Below are 25,832 nucleotides of genomic sequence, written 5' to 3'. Positions count from 1 at the left end.
CAAATGTTAATTTTCCCAAAGTAGGAGGTCCGAAGACCCGGCATAACTAATGTTCTGTTTAACAAATGACAAGACATCAATTTCCACAAGGTTTGTGGTCCAAGGACGGCACTTAACCAAGTTTCTGTTTGATTCTTAACAATGATAACTTCAAGCGTCAGAGCTACTCATAATTTTGAAATACAAACTGACAAAAGCTAATTTCATTAATAATAATACCTTCTAAGATTATTTACATTCCATGGACGTGGTACTATTCGTTCGTCTAGATCAGCTAGCCTATATGACCCTATGCACTCTGCAAAACAATGCGATAGGGGCCTTCCCGGTTTGGTCCCGGCACTTGCCCCAAGTTGGGTTCTTAGAAGTGCCTACAACCTTCCTTAACACAAGATCACCGTGTGCAAGTGGTCTTAGCTTCACATGGGCATCATATCCTCGTTTTAGCTTCATTGATAATAAGCCATCGGACCATCGGCGCCTCGCGCCGTTCCTCAAGCAAATCTAGGCTCCTTCGGGAGTCCATTGTTATTCTCGAGGACTAAAGGAGCTGGTCTTTAAGGTGGGAAAACCGATTCCGGAGGTATCACGCCTCGGCTCCGTAAGTCATAGAAAATGGAGTTTCTCCGTTGGACTGCGCGGTGTGGTCCGATACGTCCACGAGAACATGAGGGAGCTCTTCTACCCATCTACCTTTCGCATCATCCAACCTTTTCTTTAGCCCACCGACAATGACTTTGTTAACGGCCTCGGCCCGCCCGTTTCCTCGAGGATAAGCCGGGGTGGAATACCTATTTATAATACCCATGTCACCACAATACTTCCTAAAAGCCTTCTTGTCAACCGAACACCATTGTCGAGATGAGCGTGTGTGGTATACCGAATGCAGTAACGATGTTTTTCCGGACAAACTTCTTGGAGTCAATATCTCTTATATTTGCCAAGGGCTCGGCCTCAACCCATTTAGTGAAATAGTCTGTCCCCACAAGAAGCCATCTTTTATTGCCGGCCTCTCGGGAACGGCCCTACAATGTCCAAGCCCGTTGTGCAAAGGCCAAGGGCTGGCCGGAGAGAGGGTTAAGAACCCCTCCGGAGTTGGTGAATATTAAGAGCAAATCTCGACACGATCACATTTCCCCTGGCGTAGTCTTGGGCCTCCCTTTGCATATTGGGCCACCAATAACCACGAGTCGAGCTGCGTGAGCCAAGGACCTTCCCCGGTGCGGCTCGCCACAAATCCCTTCATGCAATTCTTCTAGAAGCCCCTCCGTTAAATCGGGGTGTACACACGACAAGTACGGTCCTAAAAATGATCGTTTGTACAATTTTTGATCCTCGGACGACGAGAATCGTGGCGCCTTTCGGCGTATCTTATCTCGCTTCGGATTTGTCCTCGGGAAGGACATCATTCCTAAGAAAAGATACGGCCACGGGTCGATCCAACTAGGTCCGAGGCCTTATTAGATGGATACGAGGCGCGTTGGTAATGATTGGAGAGGGCTCTAGCAAATCTTCAACGAGGATAACCCTAGGTAAACCTTGAGCCGAGGACGTTGCCGGTGTGGCTAAGGAGACCGCATGGGTGTTTCCGCTCCGAGAGATATGAGTTAAGGCGAAGGAGCCAAATTGGAGTTTGCGACGCTTAACCTTAGCCAAATATTCCTGCATCCTTGGATCTACGCCTCCATGGTCCCCGTGACTGTCCCACCACCGATTGAGAATCCGAAAAGATGTGGATTTCCCTTCCACCCATCCTATGCACCATTTTCATGCCTACCAAGACCGCTTCGTATTCGGCCTCATTGTTAGTAGCGAGAACGCCAATCTCAAAGATTTTTCGAAGACAATTCCCTGCGGGGACACAAGAACAAGTCCAACACCGGATCCTCTCGATTAGCCGCCCCATCCACGTACGTTTTCCAAATCGGAGGCACGGCGAGTTGTAATCACACCAACTGATTTTTCATCCATATGCTTCTTTCGCAGTTTCTTCCGGTAATGGCTCGGCAAATTCCGCCACCAAGTCAGCGAGGATCGGCCGCTTCACCGAGGTGCGAGGCTTATACTTTACATCAAAAGCCCCCGGGATGGTCCCCCACTTTGCTATCCTTCACGAGTAGTCGGCGCTACGCGGGCCTTGAGGGGCAATTGGGTCGGAACAACCAACTCATGTGGGGACCGAAAATAATGGGGAAGCTTTCGCGTGGCATGAACCACTCGACGGGGAGCGCTTTCTCTAAAGGTTGATAACGTATCTCGGCATCACCCAAAGACTTACTAACATAATATACCGGTCTTTGCACCCCGCTATCATCTCTTATCGGGACAAAGTGGCGGCCGCGTGGGCCTTTGCCCGGATAAGCAAACAAAATCTCATGTGCTTCGGACGAGAAAGGATGGGTGGCCGAGATAGATATTGCTTAAGGCTGTTGAAAGGCTAACTCACGAGTCCTCGGTCCACGAAACCCTTTCCACTTATTCGGCGAGTTGGAAGAAAGGACGACACCGGTCGCTGACCGAGATATGAACCCGTTCAAAGCGCAATCATTCCCGTCAACTTTTGAATTTCTTTCGGGTTCCGAGGAGGCTGCAAGTCTGAATAAGCCTTAACCTCGCACCGGGTTTACCTCTATGCCTCTATGTGTAATCATGTATCCCAAGAACTTCCCGAACCCACGCCGAAAGAACATTTTAAGGCGTTGCGGCGCAACTTGTACCTTCTCAGTATCTGAAAAGTGTCGGCCAAATCTTTCACATGCGAGGGGATTGTTTTGCTTTTCACCACCATATCGTCAACGTATACCTCAATGGTTTTTCCCATCCGCTACATTCGAACATTCTCGGTCATCATCCTTTGATAAGTAGCCCCGGCATTCTTCGGACCGAACGGCATGACCTTATAATGGTAATTCCCGTCGGCGTAATGAATGCGGTCTTCTCTCGATCCTCCAGGTGCCAAGGGAATCGAGTGATAACCCCGGAAGGCGTCTAAGAAACTCATCCGAGGATGTCGACGGTGGCATCCACCCGGTTGATCAATACGTGGCATTGGGAACGAATCTTTGGGACGAGCCTTGTTCGGATCGGTAAAGTCCACACATACCCTCCACGTTCCATTTTTCTTTTTAACGACAAGCTTGTATGGGCTAACCACTCGGGGTAGAAAACTTCTTTGATAGCCCCGGCCCTTTTGAGTTCGAGTACCTCTTCCTTTACGGCCTCGAAATGTTCCACGGAAGATCGCCGAGGTGGCTGCCTTCTCGGAATGATAGCCGGGTTGACATTTAGGTGATGACAAATGAAGCCCGGATCCGAGCCGAGCTTCATAAGGATCCCATGCAAAAACATCAACATTATCCTTCAAGAACTCTAACAACTCCATTTTCTCTGGTGTGGTAAAAGTACACCGACTTGGAAGAATCTCTCCGGGTCATCGGCCCTTTGGAAACTTCTCTAATCCCTCGCCTTGTGTCTCATCTCCTGTCACCTCTCCGGATGAGTCAGGAGCCGTTAAGCTGCTATAATCCCTTGTTGATCAAAGCCGAAGACTCGGCTTCCGTCCGATGCGCACCGCACCGATATGCCTTTGCTGCTACCGTGCGATTGGGCTGTAGAGGATTTCCTCAATACATTCCCCCGAGGGAATTTAACTTTAACATGTAAGGTAGAAGAGACGGCTCCAAGCGCATGCAACCAAGGCACTGGCAAGGATGGCCGTGTATGGAGAGTACGCATCAACAACGATGAAGTCCACCTCCACCGTTTCGAGCCGACCGAACGGGCAAACGGATCTGTCCCTTCGGCACAACGGCTCTCCCTTCGAAGCTTATAAGTGGCGAGTCATAAGGAGTAAGGTCTTCCAACTTCAATCTTAACCCCTTAAACGGATCGGGGTACATGATAGCCGCACCTGCCCGATCTATCATCACCCTTCTCACGTCATAGTTCCCAATTCCGAGGGTAACCACGAGAGCATCGTCATGGCTGGATAGTCCCTACCTTATCCTCCTCCGAGAAATCTAAGATGGGCAAAATGCCCTTCAAACTCTTCGGCCCGTGACCCATGTCCCTGCCCGTGACGGGAAACCGCCATCACCCTAGTGGGACTGGCAGGCCCCGGGGGCGCGAAGATAACATTAATTGTTCCCAAAGCCGGCCGAGATGTATTGTTCCTACCGGTTGTTTGAACCAACTTGGTCGACTGCCCAGGGGTCGACACAAATCTTGCTTGACTTTCCCTCCCGACGAGTACTCACAGATGGTTCCACGCAGTCCGACGGTTCTCAGTAGCGTGGCCTACATCCCGATGTGCGGCAAAGAGATTTTGGTTTCTTCTCGCAGGTTTGCCATCTTGCTCGCCACCCTGAAGAAAGGCTCTTTACGAACTTTCTCTAGTAAGCGTGCACCGGCTCTCGGAACATAGTATTTACTGACTGAGGTGCCGCCGAGCGGATTGCCCGAAGTAATCCCTCCTCGGCTTGTTGTTATGGTATCTATCCGACCCGAAATCCCTTCTCTCTGCGGGATAACCTTTTCCTTTCCCTTCCGCAACTGTGGTCTTCTTCTACCCTCTTGTACTCATCAATACGATCCATAAGGCGGCGTACACTGCGGACGGGCTTTTTCGTCAAAGACTTTCTTAGGTCGTGGTCAGTAGGGAGACCTACCTTGAAGGTATTAAGCGCCACCTCATCAAAGTCACCATCTATCTCGTTAAACATCTCCCAATATCGGTCGGAGTATGCCTTCAGTGTCTCCCCTTCCTTCATGGCCATGGATAGCAGCGAATCCAATGGCCGAGGGACTCTGCTACACGTAATGAACCGCGAAGCAAATGCCCTAGTCAGCTCCCCAAATGAGCCTACGGACCTAGATTTGAGACCGTTAAACCATCTCATAGCCACAGGTCCCAAGCTGGAGGGGAAAACTTTACACATCAGAGTCTCATTGTGAGAGTGCACCGCCATCCTCTGGTTGAAGTGACTCACGTGCTCCACCGGATCAGTTCGGCCATTATAAATGGTGAAGGTGGGCTGGGTGAACCGCCTGGGGAGCCTCCCCCTCTCAATCCTCCGTGAAAACGGAGATTTAGAGAGTTGGTGCAACGCCCTACTCATGGTATCGTTGCCCAGGCCCCTAGAACGAGGCTTCTTACGTCTGCAAGTTGGTTGGCTGCCCTCCTCATTGGAGGATGTTGCACTGGTGGGAGTGCGCGACCTTGAGCTGCGGCCAGCTCCCCTATCCTCCTCTGAGGAAGAACTAGACAAGGACGGGGGAGCCTTACGTTTAGCGCGGCGTAACTTCCTCTTCAAACGATCGATTTCCCTCTGCATGGATTTGGAACCCTCATCATGGGTAGTGCTACCCCTCCATGAGTATGGCCAGCACTTGGATACTCTGTATGGACACTCCCCTCACGATCCCTACGATGTTCAAGACGTTGGAAATGATCTTCCGGTTGTGATCCTTGTGACTCTGCATGGTGAGAGCCTAAGCCTACCATAATATCCATACCTCTTCTAGACTAGATTTCCCACAGACGGCGCCAATTGTAAGTGCACAATTACACCTGGCCCCAAGAACAGTTACGGGCTCAGGCCCAACGAGCCTTAAACAATGTAATTTGTAGAGTGTGGGCTTGAAACCCGGAGTTAGAAGTGTTTGAGGATTAAATAGCAAGCTAAAGATTATAAACACTTAAAAACAACAAAGAATGCTTTGAATCAATGCCGGGACGTAAGCGAAGCTGTTCTTATATAATTTCTCTCTCTTCCTTCTTCTCTTTCTTTTAGGTTACAAAGAGGAGAGATCCCCCTTCTGTCTTAGATCCCCCTTAAATACTACTTCTTGAATACCTTTTACACGTGTTGCTTTTACCTCCCTTTAACCTAGATATTTCTTTTCCCGGTGCACTTTGAATAGTAACAGAAGTTTCTCTTCCACCGTTCGGTGTCACTTCCCCATCAATGCCGGGGTGGTAGGTGCGGTGGTCTTTAATGTGGAGGTAGCGGCCTTTATCTTTGACATTTCTTGACACGCGTGCTCGGGGCATTAGGGTTTACCCCTTTTAACCATTGGTCTTAACCGTGTCATCCCCTAATCTTTATTGCGAAACCCCGAGTTCTTCGGTGTCCGTCCGAGGATAAGTCCACCCTCGACTGGATCCTCGGACCCTCGGCGTATGGGCCGACCCATAGTACCAACAAATTCTAAACCTAGTAGCAGGTCGGCCTTCCTTAACACGGCCCAAAGGGCCCACATTCTCATCAGGATCTTTTCGCCCCCCACAGGTCCATCCCCTCATAAATATATAAACTTATTTTTTATGCATAATTTTATACTATGAAAACTTGAAATGTAAACATTTGATTAATGATATAATTGTTGATCTTTAATCTTTTAAATTTTGCAAGCATGGAGGATATTAAAAAAAAAATGCAATTCAATAGTTAATTTATCAAAATTCACATTCAATCAAAAAATATTAAGTGAAAATGTAGTCATTGATTACAATCAAGTTTGTAACCAAACTTTATCCCATTTTTTTCCGTTTCACATTCGCTTAACTATTGACATTGACTATTTGTTGATACATGAACCAATTGTTGACTCTTTTTTTCTTTTTCTTTTTTTCATTCCCCTCTAAAATTAGACACTTCTCTCCATTTATTGTTTTCGCAGATTCCAATTTTGAGTCTTAGAAAAGGCTTAAAAAATAAAAACAAATATTTTCTTATTGGAAATTTGTTTTTGTAAATTAAAATTTTTTTCACCTTATAAAATTATTCGAAATTTAAAGAAGTATTAATGATTTCCCACATTAAACAAACAATAAAAAAAAATTATTTAATTTATTTTCAGCAACTTTCAATCAAACCCCAAGAAAACATTTATAAAAAAAAAAACAAAAAACAAATCATTTTTCAGTAAAGGTTCTCTACTTGTAGGTTGTAACCAACATTCAACATGGGATAACTTGTTTCTATAAAAGTGGGGGTCGATTGTAATTAACTGTACTAAAAAAACAGAGTCCAAATAAGCTGGAAAAAAGTGGCAAATCGTTCGTAATCATCGAATAGTCAACTCACCGAGTAGTGCCTGACCGAGTTGTAAATCTGAAACACTTTTCTTTTTTTTTTTTCTTGGTTTTTATTTTTTTTAAAAGTTGTGCGATGTGAATCCATTGTATTGTGAAGCCAATGAATCAAAAGCAGACACCTTGACCTCCTTTTGTCGTTTTCCTCTCCCTTCGCTTGCCAATTTTGCTTTTGCTTTTATTTCTCAAAATCAAAAGCCACTAACTTTTCTCTTTACCTCTCTCTCTCTGCTCGTAGATTGGCTGATGGATCTCTGACCCTCAAATCTTTCCCTCTTTCTCTTTCTCTTTCTCTCCCTCTCCGGTGGCATGAGAAGAAAGAACTTTAAGATAAAAAGATAATATTTGTGTGTGTGTGTGTGTTGGATATCTGTAATGGGGGCAGAGAGTAGTACATCAATGAACTCGGATAAGAACAATAAGAACATTGAGACCCAGGTGGTGCTAAACGTGTATGATCTCACCCCTATCAACAATTACATGGTTTGGTTTGGTTTTGGGATCTTTCATTCTGGTATTGAAGGTTGGTAAGACTAAAAATTTCTCTTCTTTTTTTTCTTTTCTTTTTCTGCTTTCCACAAATGCTTTGGCTGTTTTTTGTGTTTTGGTGATCTGGGTGTTGCTTTATTTTATTTGGGTTTTTTTTTTTGGGGGGGGTATATTGTTTTTGGACAGAGGGTTTGAATAGTTGAGTGGATGAGAGAAAGGAGTTGAAATTTGTGGGTTTGCTCAAATTTATTATTTGAATGTTCTTTTTTCATTTAGTTTACATCTTTTTATGTATGGAACATGAATTAATTGGTGTACATTTGAAAATTGGTAGCTTAAGAAAGAAAAAGAGATGATGAGTGGTATTATTTGGTCTAAAATGAATGGTATGCAGAACTTGGTTTGAAATGAGTTGTGTGCAAGTTTTAGCATTCTTGATGAACATGCTTTTCAGTTGTTTATGATTTAGTAGGTATTGACCAAAATAAATAAATTATGATTTAGCAATGTCGTTATAGAACTGGTATTGATGCATTTGGTTGCATGTGATGCGAAGTATTTTCTTTGCATGCCATTAGCATGTACTTCAGTTTGGTGGTAACTAATTAGGAAGTGAGATTCTTATTTAGGGGACATTGTGATTTGGTCAGATGGTTTAGGTGAGGCAGTGCCCTTCTGTGAAATAATTGGGTTTGCTTGACCTAAAGAATGCATGTTAAGTGAGGCATGCATCTCAAAGAAATTGTGGAATATTATACTATGTTTTTAGCAAAAATTACTTTTGGTAGGAAGACCAGGAAGGGGGGGTAATTCTGAAAATTAAGTGCCGCAGGTTACTAAGAAAATTAATTACCCCCCAAAAAGACTCAATTTTTTTACTTGATTGTGATGTTTTGAAGAAGAATACACTGCTAAGGTGTATGAACATTTAATGAATTTATGCATACATTTGGTTCCTAGAGCTTTAATGCTGGATTTGAATGCTCTGGAGTTCCTTTTGATCATTTGCTACATAGACTACAAATTACTGACATTTTGTACAGTTTTTAGTTGAGTCCATTTTTATATCGTTATAACACTTTCCAGTAGCCTGTATATCTGAGTCATTATTCAATCATCCTGTGTAATTACATATACCAGAATCTAGAATGGTGACATTGCTATCCTTAACCACATATGTAGGGTGGCTCGGCATCTTTTCCTTTTCTTCTGTTTTGATCTAATTAACTGGATGGGGAAAATGTTATAGTTCTCTGATATATCATTGAGTTATGAAAGAACGATCTTGAAATGTACAGGGAGAGATTTGGTCAATTTGGAGTTCTATGTATGAAGTTTGTTCAATTTAAACAAAAGTTTCAAATTTAGGATAACAATTATTTCTATTTAAGAATAGTTTTATATAAATTAATAGCATGATTTTCAATCTTCTGTTTTGAAAGACTTGTGAAGTATAGATGAGAATTTTTATTGCAGTTTTCTTTATTATTAGCTTTGTTGTTATTAAATTTTAGATCTAATGAACAGCACTATTTTGTCACTGTATGGACAGTTCATGGTAAGGAGTATGGATTTGGAGCTCATGACTTCTCAGCAAGTGGAGTTTTTGAAGTGGAACCAAGGAGCTGCCCAGGTTTTATTTACCGAAGTTCCATCGTATTAGGCCACACAACTATGCCTCCAACTGAATTCCGAACGTTTATTGAGAATGCAGCTTCTGAGTATCATGGGGATACCTATCACCTCATTTCCAAGAATTGCAACCATTTTACAGATGATATTTCATGGAGATTGACAGGAAAACACCTCCCAGGGTGGGTGAATCGGCTTGCCCGGCTAGGTATAATGCACTTTACATTGACTAATCTTCCATTTCTTTTCTTTTTCCTTTTCTTTTTTTGTGGTGGGGAAGGGGTGGGGGGGGGGGGGATGTTGGTGGGGTGTTTGTTGATCACCCAGAATGGATGCTGCAAATAATAAGTTGAAAACATTTGAGCTTCATGTCCACTCAGTTATTTTAGCCTTGTAGCCAAGGATCATTATAGGACATGATATTTACATATATAACTTGCCTGTGGGAATTAGGCCTTCCCTTAAAAAAATCACTTATTTCTAACCTACATCATTTGCATTGACATGGTTTGTTGATATCATTAATGAAATGAACGTAATCAGTAAATGTGTAGGGACTTCAGAACCTGGAAACAATAACAGGTTTTTTTTGTTTTTATTTTATTTTATTTTTATTTTATTTCATTGAATCAGTTATGGCACCCTGATTCTTTACCTTGACTCCATGTACAAGGATTGGACTTTCAATCGGTGGCTTTGTGTCTTGAAATTACAGTGAAAATGAAGATAGAGCCATTCCTTTTCCCTATGATCATTTGAACCCTTTTTATTTATTAATTTGGTCAAAGTTGATCTTTATAATGTCCTTCAATCGTTCTTTTTTTTTTTCCTGGGAAGTGAAAGAAGTAGCATTATTATATGATGATAAGCTTTATAATTAAACCTTTTTGTCAAAATATTAGGTGCTTTGTGTAGTTGTCTGCTTCCAGAAAGCCTTCAAGTAACTACTGTCAAACAGATGCCTGAATACCATGATTGTTCAGGTGAAAGTCCTTTTTTTTGTATCTTTCATATCTATAATTTTGCTTGACTCTACATCTCTCAGACATGTATAATTCAATAACTTCCTTAACATTATCATTTGCTAATTTTTCTATTGCTGTTTTGACTATTGCTTTTAGAAGAAGAATGTACAGAATCTGTATCAACCACCACTGCCCGTGAATCAACAGAAATTGATGATGATCAAGAGAAGAGCCTGCTGTCTCCATTAGCTGTAAGTGGTGATGTGACCTTTGTTAAAGAGGCACACAGTTGAAATTAGGCTACCTTACTGAAGAAGGGGGAAAAGAACCGGACTCTTCTGAAGTGAATGTTCTCATTGCCTGCTTGTTAAACTATTCATTTGATTTGCCGTAATTTTTTTTTTTTTTTCCATTTTTTTCCCTCATATTTTGTACCACTTGTACTCAATGTTTCCTTCGTCTGTTTTGAACTGAAAAAGAAAAAATGAATGAGAACGTAGATTGTTGTAGTTGATCATTTGTGCAAGGGGGTTCAATATGGGGCTTTTTTGCAAGGGGGAATGAATTTTCATTAGTGGATCATGAGATTTTGTCTACTTCAGTTTCTTGAAGGCATTTGGTGCAACTCTTTGTGGGTTTGGGAATGATTGCTGGAAAAATTATCTTCAACAAAAGTGCAATTCAGTGTGGATTGGCTATATTAAAATGCATTGGTGGTTAGTGCCTTAGTATGGGGTAAAGTGTTAAGTCTTCAGTTCGAACTGTAAGTGGCGACAACACGGTGTTGCTCCACTGCTTCAAACCACTGGTGTTCTGGGTGGGGTTGAGGTTAGAACTTAGAATACACTGAATGTGATTTCATGCACCTCAACAACTACCTGTGCATTTTGCTGGAACACACCATTGGGTCCAACAACCAGTTGGCTTCTCACTGCTGCACATTAGCGCGCCCCCCCCCCAAAAAAAAAAGGACCCATTTGATTGATATCATAAGGTCTAGGGGAGATGGTTCCAAAAGTTTCCATAAGTGGGATTGGAGTCGTGCTTATGAAGCTATAGATCATGAGTTCCTAATAGGGAAAGCAATGCCAGCTGAATGTCAAAGACAACAGGGCAGTCATTGGACAGATAGGCCCAACGTGCTCCCCACCTTGTCTAATGTAATAGAATACCTACCACTTTCCAAAAACATCACGGGCCAAGATTTTGACGGCTTTTGATAGGTATAGAGAGTCTAGACCCACCATTGAAACTGTTACATAGAAAAGAAAAAACCAAATTGCATCTTTAATTTGTTCTTAACCGAGTGGGTATAAATTTTAATTTTCAAAAATGTTTTGTTTTCGCACCCTCCATGGAGTAGAGAATAATTGGCATTCCAAATTTGGGCTCATATCTATGGAAGGGTTCCTTCAATGACCTAGTTAAGTCAACATATCAACATAGTTGTCAAATTGTAAATTATATGGTGAATTGATTTTTTATTTTCCTTTAGCGCATATTATATCTTATTGTGTGTACGATACATAAACACCTAAAAAATTCTAGATATACATATAAAATTTGTATTCATAATAAGTTTGGAACATATTCAACTCATGACTAATTTAATCATCATTTATGTAATAATATTCAATAAACCTAACTAAATAAATCAAATTAACATGTATTTGTAACATTTACATTCAAATTGATTAAATTCAAAAGTGTAATATATGACATATGAGCCAAAATAATAATTTATTTCTCAGTTCCATCTAAGTCAATGCTATCATGTTCATTATCTTGCAAAATTATTTCTTCGACATTTTTTTCATCATCAACATTTATGATCTTTTCTTGTTCTTTAATACGCGCGCGCGAGCGTGTGTGTATTCTTGGCATTCTAGTTTCTATATTTATAACAATAATTAAAAATAATTTATTGTCATTTAATACCTTATTCATAATGGGGGGAAAAAAGATTTGCAAATATAAAAATGAACAGTCAAGTGTGTAATCCAAATTTTGTAAGAGAAGTAAGATAACTCTTGAACATGTTATTTCTTTGGGCTTAATCAAGTAGTCCAATAATTGTGTTAAAAACAAGTATAACAGCTAGTTGGATTTAAATCAAAGCATAAATTTTGAGCAAAAAACATCTATTTTACACCCACTTCTTGCATTGCACGATACGTACGTCTTTACGATATGATATTTTTTTCAGTCAATATAATATGTATCATACAATATGTATCACATATAATATGATATTGACAACTATGCATATCAGAAAAGAGGCAAAACTCCAAGAACCTTGTAACTCAATTAACACCTTAGTATTTCCAAAAAGAAAGTCCAAAGTTCAAATCCCTCCCCCAACTAGTGAAATATTAGGGGGAAAACAAAAACAAAAAAACAAAAAAAAAGGAAAAACCAGCAGTTACTGTTTTTTTTTTTGATAAGTAAAAACCAGCAGTTACTGTTATGAGCAGTGCCATAATAATAAATTCCAAACAGCTTCTTAATGATCCAAATAAATACCATTATAATTCACAAATATGGTTTATCTAGGAGCCAACAGGTCAAAATAACATCAAATACAAGAGAACAGGGTATACAAAGACCAATGACAAATGAAACGTGTATATCACACCCCAAACCACTTTTAGCTATGCATGCCTGTTGCTTAGAACCATGGACAATTTTTTCCTCCATTTCTTCTTGTTGCTCACTTGCTGTAGCTCAAGATCTACAAATTACATCATCTTATGAAGAACTCCCCTCAAGCCCCAATTTTGAAGTTAGCCAAGCACATACTTCATCCATCTCATCAGGGATTGTGTAATGACCAAGTCTGCATATTCAAACAAAACCCTTGTATTATTGCTCTCTTGATTTATCAAAATTAACAAATACTTTTGCTGGGAATCTTTCTCAACATACCCATTATAGCTTTTGAATGTCACATCGCTAAATTCACTTGAGCGCAATGACGCAGAGGATTTTTCACCAAATTTATATTGAACGACATCATCAACTGTAAAAAAATCAAACCTTTATCATTCACAATTACCTAGGGCTACATCACTAATAGCTCCAATGCTAGGCTTAAATTACAGAAAATCCTGCAACAATGCAATGGTCAGAACTACAGCTAAGCACCACCAGTGTGACATCTATGGCATTGATGATTAACATTCTCCACAAATTTCTCATGACAACCAGACAGATTGATAATATAAAATTTAGTTAAATGTCATATTCTCGGGAAACAAGGATTGTGTTCATAAAAAATAAAATCCAACTCACCCCAAAGTATACTTTCTTCTAAACAACTTCTTCACGCCAATGATTGGGCATGTTTCACAATCAGAGGATAGTTTTTAGAAAGTATTTACAAGAACGCGAGAATGTAGAAGCCATTTGGCTTGACCTTGCATGTTTAGACCCCTAAGGCTAATCAAGTAAAAAACTGCTCAGGCATGAATCTTCTGGCTACTAAATTTTGAACCTAGCTTGATCTCAGTTGTACAGCAGGCAAGCCTGGATGAAGAATTAATTGGCTGAGTTTAGACAACCATTTCAATCCAGTGCATATTTCTAATATCATGGGTACCGCTGTGGCACCGGTGCTAAGAGGTAGATGCATATGGTTTCAGCTCAATGACAACAAAGAAATCCAAAAAGACAAATAAACCCACAATATTTGCAAATGACAAATTTTAATACCTTTGCCATGACAAAGCAAAATGGGCAAGGATGCAGCGCGCGTTGCAGCTTCATTTACCTCTCCTATCTTTTGAGGCAATGTCCTAGAAAGAATATAACTGTCAACTATAAGTATCAACTTAATTGCGAAATGAAACTATATAAATTTGAGTTGAGTAGGGCAGATTATATGGATCCAAACTTTGAACAAGGAAGCCAGCCACTTAGCCCAACAACTGCACTTAATTTGGCTGGGTATGAATTGTTGTTCCCATATTTCCCTAGAGTAAAGCAGGTTGCAGAGTATAGTGCAGTAGCAGCACCCATGCTGAAGCCTCCAACACCAAGTTTTACTGTTAAAATTACACAACTATCAAAATCATGAAACAAAATTATAAGTCCAATGTGGCATTAGTGCATCAAATGGGTTGTAATTAATACACCCTGTTACTCAAAGAATTAGAAAGTATAAATTTGTCAGAAAATTTGCAGCATAAAGCAAAGTCACCACTGTGAATGACAGAAGAAAACTGAAATAGTGTCATTTTGATTAACATGATATACACCAAGCAATTTCATAAATTTATTTCAGAGTCTGAGGAATCAAATGTACTCTTTCTGACTTACATGTAAAGCACAATGAAATAATTTAATATCCATGAGTTCTTTGTTTTCAACAAGTAAAGAATTTCATATCCATAAGATTTCCCTGTAAACTCTTAGGTTGCGGTTGATACGTGAATTTGGATTTTTTTTTTTTTTTTTTTTTGATAATGGATTTGAAATGCCTTGATTCCAAATCCATATATTTTAAAATTCCTTGTTTTGATGCATTTTATACATATGATGATTTGAAATTATAAAATCTACACGTCTTTTTGGTGTGTTTGGATGGCAGAATTTGGGTGATTAAATTCCAAATACCTTGTTTGGATAGTTTGCAAGGGTCAAGAATTTGGATTTGACAAATCCACCAAGGATTTTTAACCTTAAAATCCTTGAATTGAAACAAATTCTTAACCCATAGAATTTTAGAAATCCATATGACATAATATTTATGGATTTTAAGGCATTTCAAATTCATCAATTTAAAATTCAAATCTAAATCCAAATCCAAATTCAGGTATCCAAATGCAACCTTAAGGATTTCTAAAATTCCATGGGTTTAGAAGTTATTTCAAATCCAAGGATTTCAAAGTTTAAAATCCACCAAATCCTTGGCCATTCTTAAACCATCAAAACAAAGTATTTGGATTTTAATCACCTAAATCCAAATCCACATGCCCAAATCCTGCCATCCAAAAGCACCACTAGTGTATTGTGTCAATTCAAAACATGATAAACTCATAATAGGCAATGCTTAGTGTACACAAAAAGAACTTGCTAGAATTGTAGGTTTGAACAAAGTGCAATGTGACTCAAAAAATAGACATAAACCTGAAAGCATACTAAACAATTTTAGACAAGGTAATCAATTCAATGCTAATCAGCATAGACAAAAGGTATAAATGAAGACAAAGTGGAAAAAAAAATTGACTCAATATTTTTTTAGGGTCTAGCAAAGACTTCACTCTAGACAATAAGAACCCTCTCTGATCAGCTCCTAGAAAAGACTGATAAAAGATAATTATCTAGAACTTTTACAAGTTCTGCCAAGACCAGCAATATTTAAGCTATCATGCTCCTTGTGATCATCAAGGGAACATATATAGGAAAGTTTCTAACTCTCAACACTTGCAGAAATCAAAGAAGAGTTAAGTTTCATCACCATCATAACATTCATGAAAGCCTTTAAACCTGAAAAGGTATTGCCAAAATTACAGTGTTATTAGCTATTACATACTACAAACCAGCAAGAGGAAACCTACTGTCATCAGGCTCTGTTGACAACAAATTTGCAACATGGGCTGCTGAAGCATCCAAACCCTCTAAGTCATCAGGAGCATCTTCTGAAAGGTCTCCCACATCAAACCCTGATTTACATCATATTAGCTTTTCAGAAAAGTATTACAAGCAGCAAAACTTAGCTAACAGCAAGACTTACATGAAAAAAAAAAAAAAGAAGAAGAAGAAGAAGAAGAAGATTCCAAGCAAGGAGAACTTTCATCTCCTTTCTTCACGACAAATTTCACCACTGCATTTTTTTTTTTTACTTCTATTTATTACATAATACATCCATTGTACAACCTCCACAGTCTAGATATTGCAGAAAACAGAATAAAGGCATCAAAATGAAACAAATAAAATCAGGTTTCTCAAAGCAAGAAAACTTACAAGCAGTGGAAGGAAAACCACCAAACACTGAAATTGGCTGGGTAGGAGCAGTTGGACATATCCATTTGATCTGCACATCATAACCAAAATGTTACATGAAAGTCTAACAAAACAAAATTAGCTTCCAATCACTGGAATGTTAGTCCAAAATGTTGCAAGCATTCCTTGATATATAAATTTACACATCCTTACATTTGGAAGAGGAAGGGTCTCCAATAGCTGGGACCAACTGCCAAACAAAAAAAATCATATATGAAAATTAGACCACTGTTCTATAGTAAGAAAAGATTCGAAAATTTTAAAACTATTTTCTTCATTCTTTTCCTCCCTTGGGTCTTTGGAGGTATGGGGGAGGAAAATGGGGATGGGTAGAATTCCGTCCCGCTTCATATGTGCCTAAATTAGAAGCTTGATATGATTAATTTAAATCCCCAGTCACAAAAAGGAAAAAAATAATAATAATAACACCAGAAATGGAAATTCCAATCTTGGTACTTTCAGTAAAATGTATACAAAATTTCAAAATCCAAAAAATGCCTGCATCTTAAACAAGTGTTGAGAAAAATAACTTGACCCATGTAAAACCTATAATAAAAACACGGATGGAAATACAATGGGCTCATACAGTTTCCAAGTGAAATAGAAACCTTTCATTACAGTATAAAACTGTAAGAGTGAAATCTACTGAAATTGGTAATGGGTATTGCAAATACTGCTGAGGTTGCTATTAATATGCATAAGTCCTTTGATCCATAGTTTTCTTTCCCTTACTAACAAAACAGTCATCTGATCAAGCAAAACAAATTTCCAGGAGGAAATGGAAGTTCTAGAACCTGATCTCTTAAAGGAATAAACAAAATGAACAAAAATTTAGTCACATTCCTAAATTTGTACCTAAAGCTAAAACTGATTCGTGTATGCCAAAACTATAAGCAAGCATTTAACACCCCCATTTGATTAGTACAGATCATAATTTAAAAAAAAAAAAAATTTAAAAAAAACCCAGGTGAGCATTATTTTCTTAAAGATCTTTTTTCTTTTATTTTGCTTTTGAGAAGATAAGAAAAATTTGGATTAGAAATTGTTATATAAAACCATAATCATACACAAAACACTTCCTTCTTTTCTTTTTTTTTTGACAATTCAAAGTTTAGAGTTAACCAAAACGAAACTGAATTATAACAATTCTCTAGAGAAGTACAAATGCAAACAACGGGAAAGAAAATTACAAAATTTAACAATCTCTCTTCTTTTTTCTGACCAACCAGGAAGAAACTAGAGGCAATTACAAGGAGCTAAAAACATGGAAAACCACCTACATACCAACACAAGGAACAACTAGCCAAAGCAATGGGAAATATACCTTGAGCCATTATCACCAAGACCATGTAGCCAAACTACAGTGGCTTGGTGTTTACCTTTGGGCCTGACCACATAGGTCCTTCCAAACTCAAATGCTCTTCTAGCTGTTCTACCACCTGAGGTAGGATCACAATAAAATGAAAAATGATGAACAATATGAACAAGAAACATTTAGAGGAAAAAAAAAAAAAAGGAGAGTGAGAGAGAAAGAAATCCATTTCTAAGTTTAATAGCACTCCTAAACACAACAAAGAAAACCCATTTATGCTCAGTATGACAACTAAAAGAGCATTTATGAGTGTAACAAAAGAGACCAACTATTGAAATTATCTTTATCATACTAAAGCAGAACAGAGCAAGGGAAATAACCCACCAGAACTCAATGAAGGGCCAGTAAAGCTCATATTAGCCCCCCAGAAAATTGCACCAACCAAACTGTGAATAGTAGTTTAGAAGAGCACAGATCCTGCAAAATAAAAATGTAAGTTTTTCATTAACTATTTAAAGCCAATAGAGTAGACTAATATAGTGTTCTTTACAAAGAACAACCCAAGCTGATGGAAACCCAAATGTACATTCATCATTGAGTTTGCCTTCCAAGTGCAGAAAAAAGGATAAAGTTTTTTAATGAAAATTGTCATGTTCATTTAAAATAGAAGGCAGTTTAAAAACCATTTGGCTTAACAGCACATAAACACACATGAATCAAGGAATAAAAAAACCCAACATAAATTATATCCAGAACAAACAATGAAACAAACTTGAATGAAAAAGAAGTCACTAGCACTAGGTTTCTCAAAAATCCTTAGCTTTGGCTAACAGAAAGAGGGCTCACTCTCTCTCTCTTCCTTTAATTATATTTAGATTGGAAAATTATGTTATTAAACAATATTTCATTGAGTATATACTAAATCAATGTAAATGGGTTAAAGAACGACAATTTACGGAAAATATATAGATATTTTCCATTGCTAAATGTGATACTAATGATATAGGGACCATTTAATTAGCATTTTGAAAGTAAGAATGCAGTATCTAATGGAAAAATTTTCCTTGATGATAGCTTGAGAAAGCAAGGAAAAATATTTCCAAAATGCAAACACGCTGGTATCTCACTTAACACTCAAAAATAAAATAAATCTATTCAGACACTATTCAACAGACACAAAAAATGCACGTCCCGCATTATTTTCAAGAATTGGAAAATTCACAATCAAAGGAAAGTAGAAGACACACAGCAGCAATGACATCAATAGGGGATTACATTTTCCCCAAATGCTAAATGAAACCCACATAACATAAGTCAAATTATGATTGAAAGACTTCTAAGTAGCCGCTTGAACCAAATGCTCTAAGACCATTGCCTGAGAGATCACCTGAACCCTTTGAGATTACCATTCAATTTGACAACTTTCAATTCCATATTAAAACAAATCCCATTAATTTATATAAAATTTCTAGCTCTAACTCGCTTAACAAAACCCAGATATCAAAAGTAAAAAAGAAATCCTCAAAACATAAAGAGATTAAATAAAACCCAATAATTCAACTCTTTGAATTCCAAGATTAAAGCTTTACGATTGAAAACATGGAAATACAAGGCGGAAATGGAAACAAATTGAAGAATTAAGAAGAAATTGAAAATGGGTTTTTAGGGTTGTAGCAAAATAACACCAACCTCAATCGCTGTGAAGGCTCCGAGGTACCACGAAGACCTCACTCTCACTCTCTCTCTCTATCTCTCTCTCTCTCTCTCTCTCTCTCTCTCTTTGTGTCTGAGCGTGTGTTTCTGTGTTCTCTCAACTTTCTCTGTTTTCTGATATCTTTTTTTTTTTGTGTTTTGTCGTTTTAATGCTTATGTCACTGCCCTGCACGGATTGTTTACGAGGATTGCTAACATGTTTCAAACTCAAACCCTGTGTGAATGACTTTTACTCTTATGATAATTATAGACCGTTTATTTTTGAAGTGTAGATCCAGGCAATTAGGTGCGCCACGTGTTGAAAATAAATTTGAGGATACAGAATTTCAGTCTCAGTGGTTTAGGCACAAGGGATTCTGGTTGCCAGAAGTTAGTAGCAAAGCAGGTGGTCCCCCACCCAACCCCCTCTCCGAGATGTTATGACTACTATACCCATGTTATATTTTTTTTTAACCCCTGTTTTTTTTGGAAGGGTGGACCTATCCAATTTTTTTTTTTTTTTTTTTTTGAGAAGACTATTCAAAATTTGATTAAGGAGTTCACACTCCGTTTGGTTCGATAGAAAATCTTGTGTAAAAATAGTTTTTCTTGTTTTCTAGTATTTGGTAAAATAAAAAAAATGAGTTAAAGGAAAATTATCTTTGGTCAATATAAAAAGTATGGCTTTTTAGAGATTATTTTTCATTAATTTTTTTTTGAAAAACAACTCTATCTCATATCAACCTAAATAAGGGAAGTTAGGAAGTTGTTTTTCAATTTATTTAAAGTTGTTACCAAACATTGGAAAATGAGATAGTTTTATAAAAAAATACTTCTTAAAAAATGACTCATTTTTTAGAAAATATCATTGTTGAAACAAACAGAGCGTCAGTGTTAACTGTATTTTGCACTGGACTCACTTGATAGACACGACAAGTATTTTTGGGGTATTGTGTGTTTTTTTTTTTTATTCCATATTTATAGTTCATGAATTTAATAAATAAATCCTTCTATAAATGTGAGGAGGAGTACAATTTACTGTATTTTGAGAATATTTAAGAATTACTTGTAAGTCTAGCACATAAGAGTTATAGACCTATGCGTTAAGCCCAATTCAAATTTCAAAACCATGCTACTGAATGTAAGAAAAAAAGAGTTAATAAGTTAATAATGTTTATACCCATAATTGGACTCCAAACCCAAAAAACAAAAAATGAATTGCTAATTTTTTAAGATAATAGGTTGTGAATAGTGTATGACTATGATATGCACCTACTACTAATATTATTTCTTAAAAAAAAAAAAAGTGACAAATTTCAAAAGAGAGACGGTGGTTTCAATGTGAGGGTCCCCACACATGAGCCAAATACTATGATGTTTTAAATTAGCATTAAATGATTAAGGATTTTCACCTTATTTACTTAATTAATAACATATTTTCTCTATCCTCATTTATTACTTTCCATAAACCTCCTTAGGTGTTGTTTAACTGTGTCTCTTTCTTCCCTTTTTTTTTTTTAGAAAAATTTGCAAGTTTTTAGTAACGAAAATTATTCTTATTATAGATCACACTTTTGACACTGCCATCTTCTCTCATTGACTGGCACTCCACAAGATCTAATGCTTTTTTTACATAAACACTCTTCTCGTCCTGCTCCCTTCTTTATTTTATTTTTTGATCTCATATCCACCCTATCTTCAATAGATTTGAGTTTTGTTGTGTTTAGGGGTAGTTCTGGCGGACTTAGTGTACTTACCAAATCACAAATTATATATCTTTAAATCTTACTCACTGACACCCAAGGATTTGAGAGAAGAAAAATTTGAACTTTTTTAGTCTTTGCATTTTGCGTAGATTCATATATATCCAATAATTTTAGGAAGAAAGAGACACAGTTAAACAACACCCAATGAAGACCATGGAAAGTAATAAATGAGGATAGAGAAAAACTATTAATTTTTTTTTTTGATACAAGATAAAATTCTACTCTAACCTAATCTAAGTGTATATGTGTGTGAAGCTCCCTCCTAGAGACTTGAACCCCGGCCCTTACCCCCACACTCTACAAGTACTTATACTTGTGGAGTGACCATCGCACCAAGGGTGTGCGATGGTGAGAAAAACTATTATTGATTAGGAAAATAAGGTGAAAAGTAATAATCATTTTATGCTATTTTTTCAACCATTGGATTTATTAAAAATCTACGGTATAAAAAATGTGTGACTCTTAAGGAGTTACACCAGGTGTAACTTAAACCTCTCTCTCTCTCTCTCTCTCTCTCTCTCTCTCTCTCTCTCTCTCTCTCTCTCTCTCTCTATATATATATATATATATATATATATATATATATATATATATATATATATATATGGGTTGGGTTTAAGTTACACATGTAACTCTAAACAATATTACACCACTCAATATTTTTTAATTTGATGCAAATTTTGACAAATCTCCTGTTAAATTACATTATCTTCATATATTCTCCATGCATGAAAAATTTGGATGGTATAACATTACTTAGAATTACACTAGGTATAACTTGAACCCAACCCTATATGTATGTATATCAATATTAGTGTACGTTTGGATACCGTTTATTTTGCTGAAATCTGAAAATAATAAAAAAATAATTTTCAATTACTGTTCATTTGCCTTGATACACTGCTCATGTCCCATGAACAGTGCACCAGGCACTGGTAAAAAAAAAAAAAAAAGCCAAACATAGACGCAAACCAAACGGAGCCTTATTATACATGGTGGAAAAATAGTTGACAGCTTTTGTTTTGATTTATTGTTGTTTAAAACATGGAAAAAGGTGAGTTCTAGTTATTTTGGTAAATTTGCTGATAGTTGAATAAAAAAATTGGAATCTAATCCTTACCTACACTAAAAATCAATTGGTATCTTGATCTAATAATAAAAAGTATAATTACTAGAAAGTGACACCATATATTGAAATTCTATTAAAAAAAATATGGACAAGAACAATTCTTTTATTTTTGGGTGGACTAAAAATGAACAAGGACAATCTAGTTATGGATATTATAAACTGGTTAGCTAAATTTGTAACACGAGGATCTTTCATCTACTCAAGGATGTGATCAGTGATCTACAAAAGCTTCAAAAAAAGCAAAAGAAAAAAAAGTGATCTACAAGATCGATACAGGATAAGGACCTTACCTCTAAAAATTACCATCTATGGTTTGCTTTGGCTAATGATTCAATAATTTCACTCGACCCCTTTAAATCACCTGAAAATAATTCTTTAATTCTAGTCTCTATCTTTTCCTTTTCAAATTAATTTTCACTTATTATTGAATGCCAATTTTTGGGACCTAGGAACATAAATTTGCTAATTTTAATGCTTCGTTTGTTTCGAGTAAAATGTTTTACAAAGGACATTTTTAATACAATATCTTCAGGTATTTAATGTGACATGTAATTTTTTTAAGCACAAACCACCACACCAGTGGCTTACCTAATAGAGTTGTCAATCTGACCTACCATCTATTATCGACCGTCAATGCCAGTAGTCGGTCCATCAACTCCGACCACCAGACCACTAGCACCAACAACTAAATCACCAACTCCGACCCTAGGGCGTCAACATTGGCAAGGACAGAGCCAGAGTTTTGAGTTAAGGGGGCGGCTTTTTTGTTGGCTGTGTGTAACAGTTTCATCCTTTGAATCTACTACTACTTAGTTGCTGAGTTTTTTTTTTTTTTTTTTTGGTAAGAACAAAATTATTTTTGTTTAGAATTTTTTAAATGATAGGGTTGTTTATTTTAAATAAAATTGGTTAATTGAGCTTAATTTTTTTTAAGTTTTACTATTGGTAATTTTTGCTTTTGTGCTATTTTTTTGGGGCTTGTATATTTTGTTTTAGATTTTAGATCTACAAATTTTTTTATAGTCACTAAAATAAGGAAAATACTAGCGCTACAAACTTTTTTATAAATTATTGATGTAATAAGTGGTTGACAGAAGAGGAAGATGTCAAGGTTAGTCTGTCGAAGTCCAAAAATCTACGAAGAAAGGAGTATGTATTGGCTGCCAAGTTTCTCACAAAGAGAGCCCTCAACGTGGAAGCAATAGGTCGAGCGTTCAAACCCCTATGGAGAGCCAAAAAGGACTTCAAAGTACACGAAGCAGGAGATCACATTCTCTTGTTTGTATTTGAACTAGAAACAGATGCAGAATGGGTTCTTGCCAATGAACCATGGACTTTCGATAAACATGCAGTCCTTCTACAGAGATTTGATGGTTTTATACCATCGAGGTATTTGAGGTTCACTAAACTGAAATTTTGGGTGCAAATATATGGATTGCCAATGCATATGCTCGATCCAAACACAACAATTGAAATAGGAGAAACTCTCAGACAGGTAACACCATGCGAGAATCCTATTAAGTTGGTAGGGGGTGATTTCTTACGTGTCCATGTGGAGATCAATGTCTCAAAGCCTCTCTATCGAAGCCGAAAGATAGCACTGGATAACAATGAGGAGATCTGGGTTTCCTTCAAATACGAGAAACTTCCCAATTTCTGCTATTGGTGTGGTCTGATTTCACATGATAGGAAGGACTACGAGGTCTGGTTAGCAAGGAAAGATTCAGCGAACATGGAGCATCATGAGTATGGACCAAGGCTAAGAGCAGCGCCTTTCAACCCAGGGAAAACTTCATTCATTGTGGTTACTGGTATGGGTGATGGATTGGGTGGTACCACAAAACCGTCCAAACTAAGGGTGTGCAAAAAACTGAGGAACCGAAAAAACCGCTTCAAACCGATGCAAAAATTTAGGTTCGATTTTTGGTGGCAAATTTTAATGGACCGAACCGAACCGAAATATTATTATATATTATTATTTTATATTTTATATTAAATATATAATATAAAATTTGTAAATATTTGAGATATGCTTTGCGTCAATGCGTTGGGCCTCCATCATTTTATTTTAAAACAATTCACAATTGGGCCTTTTTTTTGTTCTGTCATACTCATCAAATGATCCGGCCTACCTTTTTTTTGTTCAGCTGAGCTTTTCAATATTTTCATTTTATCTTTTTTATTTTAAAAATAGCATTTTAGAACCCATTAGATTAATTACCTATAATTAAACTAAGTAAATATCTAATTAAACTAAAACTAATTAGACTATAAAATCATAAGTTAGAAAACCTACCCTACATAATTTTCTCACAACAATGTCTTCCTCTACTTTGGTGACTCTCATGCTTCTCACCTTGCTAGCCACCTCGACTCTCGCTCAGGCTCCAGGATCCGCCACTCCTCTGTTGCCTTCCTCCGCTCCATCAACCTCGCCTCTTGCTCCTCCCCCACCGATCGCCCCAACCCCCTCCAATGCGCCGACCGGTACTCCCTCTCACAGACTGCATCACACTCCACTCTCCAGTCCCTCTCTCTCACAGTCTCTGCCTCTACCGCCGCCCCCCCCCCCCCCCCCACGCCGACCTCCCCACAGTCCCTCTTGTTTGGATGGTTAGAAAATTTATCCAAAAAAACACATATAGACTATCACGCTGCTTTAGTGCTTCTTCTCCGTTCTCTCTCTTTCTTTTTTTTCTTTTTTTTTTGTGTGTTTGCTACTTGCTTGGTGCTTGGTGCTTGGTGCTTGGTGTTTGGGTGGTGAGAAAACGTGGAAAAGCGAAGGAAATATATATTTTTTCTTATTTTGGTATGTTTTCTAATTATATACATGATTTTGATTTTTTTTTTTGTTTGCTTGGTATTTGGGTGTTGAGAAAATGTGGGAAAGTAAAGAGAAATAGGCTTCTTTTTTTTTAGGTCTCTGATCTGTTTGGTTCTAAGAAATTGGAAGCAACTGAAAACCAACTGAACTGAACCGATTGAAATCCAGTTAGTTTGGTGTCGGTGTTCCTCCTTTTCGGTTCAATGTCGGTGCCAAATTTGGTAAAACCGAAATTTCGGTTCAGTGGGAAAATCACACTTCAAACCGACCGAACCGAACCGATTACACCCCTAGTCCAAATTGTCAACTGCCAAGAAGCCCTCTGAGACGGCGGCCAGACCAATCGAAGATAACATTTCCAAGCTAGAACTCGGTGAGAATGGAGGAGCTAACCGGGCACAAGCAACAGATATGGAAACATCAGATACAGGGGAGCATATCACGTCAAATTTTTGAAATAATAGGAACCTGATATTTGAGGTAATTGATCCCAACCCAAATTTATCTTCCTTCCATACTAATCATGTTGATTTTGAAACTCAAATTCAGGAAATAGATGCTGCTATTGGAAAGTTTGGCAGCTGTGGAGAACATGTGGATCATAACACAGAGGGTACCTCACACATTTCAACAAACAATGAGAAGTCGTTAGTTCCCTCCTTGCCAGCTCACTCACTAATAATTCAAGAGCAAGAACCTCACATGATAGAGGATTCAGCACCCCCCAATCCAGCAAACAGAACCTTTGCACAATTGGAAAAAATTGGCCTGTGATAATACCATGGAGACTGAAGCAATATAGTACCCTACGGCTACAAAAAGAAACAGAGAAAAAGAATTGGAGTTTCTTCCCGAGTTACCTACCAAAAAATTACAAGTTTTGAAGGGAGAATGTCAACAAAACTCAATGGTAGAGGCTGCCCA

The 25,832-nt window shown here is 37.8% G+C and overlaps 2 protein-coding genes across 5 annotated transcripts; one reads left to right on the top strand and one right to left on the bottom strand.

Moving 5' to 3' along the window:
- Nucleotides 1–7,013: 7,013 nt before the first annotated feature.
- On the top strand, nt 7,014–10,694 carry LOC142617585 (deSI-like protein At4g17486). 4 transcript variants are annotated; one of them, XM_075790492.1, is made up of 4 exons: nt 7,014–7,619; nt 9,138–9,425; nt 10,120–10,200; nt 10,339–10,694. In XM_075790492.1, the coding sequence occupies exons 1-4, from the start codon at nt 7,472–7,474 to the stop codon at nt 10,473–10,475; spliced, it is 654 nt and encodes a 217-aa protein (XP_075646607.1). In that variant the 5' UTR covers nt 7,014–7,471; the 3' UTR covers nt 10,476–10,694. The 4 variants fall into 4 exon arrangements, with proteins under 4 accessions (XP_075646607.1, XP_075646614.1, XP_075646620.1 ...); XM_075790499.1 differs by having other exon boundaries at nt 7,191–7,619; nt 10,342–10,694; XM_075790505.1 differs by having other exon boundaries at nt 7,271–7,623.
- A 1,967-nt stretch (nt 10,695–12,661) lies between these two features.
- Nucleotides 12,662–19,329, bottom strand: LOC142612944 (uncharacterized). Its single transcript, XM_075785122.1, has 10 exons — nt 19,187–19,329; nt 17,882–17,974; nt 17,510–17,624; nt 16,339–16,375; nt 16,147–16,216; nt 15,741–15,845; nt 14,075–14,225; nt 13,894–13,976; nt 13,108–13,201; nt 12,662–13,018 (listed from the first exon to the last, which is right to left on the bottom strand). Exons 2-10 carry the CDS (start codon nt 17,910–17,912, stop codon nt 12,931–12,933), a joined length of 774 nt encoding a protein of 257 aa, XP_075641237.1. The 5' UTR covers nt 17,913–17,974; nt 19,187–19,329; the 3' UTR covers nt 12,662–12,930.
- Between the last annotated feature and the right edge of the window lie 6,503 nt (nt 19,330–25,832).

Source organism: Castanea sativa, chromosome 1 (assembly GCF_040712315.1).
Source record: "Castanea sativa cultivar Marrone di Chiusa Pesio chromosome 1, ASM4071231v1".
NCBI classification, from domain to species: Eukaryota; Viridiplantae; Streptophyta; class Magnoliopsida; order Fagales; family Fagaceae; genus Castanea; species Castanea sativa.
Note: the sequence above shows the minus strand (reverse complement) of the source record. Positions and strands in the feature narration are given on the sequence as shown.

Excerpts from the sequence above, each read along its gene's own strand:
- LOC142617585 (XM_075790492.1), top strand. The coding sequence starts at position 7,472 with ATGGGGGCAGAGAGTAGTACATCAATGAACTCGGATAAGAACAATAAG. Across the intron at positions 7,620-9,137 it reads CTTTCATTCTGGTATTGAAG|TTCATGGTAAGGAGTATGGA; the intron begins GTTGGTAAGACT and ends CTGTATGGACAG. Across the intron at positions 9,426-10,119 it reads GAATCGGCTTGCCCGGCTAG|GTGCTTTGTGTAGTTGTCTG; the intron begins GTATAATGCACT and ends TCAAAATATTAG.
- LOC142612944 (XM_075785122.1), bottom strand. The coding sequence starts at position 17,912 with ATGAGCTTTACTGGCCCTTCATTGAGTTCTG. Across the intron at positions 16,217-16,338 it reads AGACCCTTCCTCTTCCAAAT|ATCAAATGGATATGTCCAAC; the intron begins GTAAGGATGTGT and ends TATGATGTGCAG. Across the intron at positions 13,977-14,074 it reads GGCTGGCTTCCTTGTTCAAA|GACATTGCCTCAAAAGATAG; the intron begins GTTTGGATCCAT and ends TATTCTTTCTAG.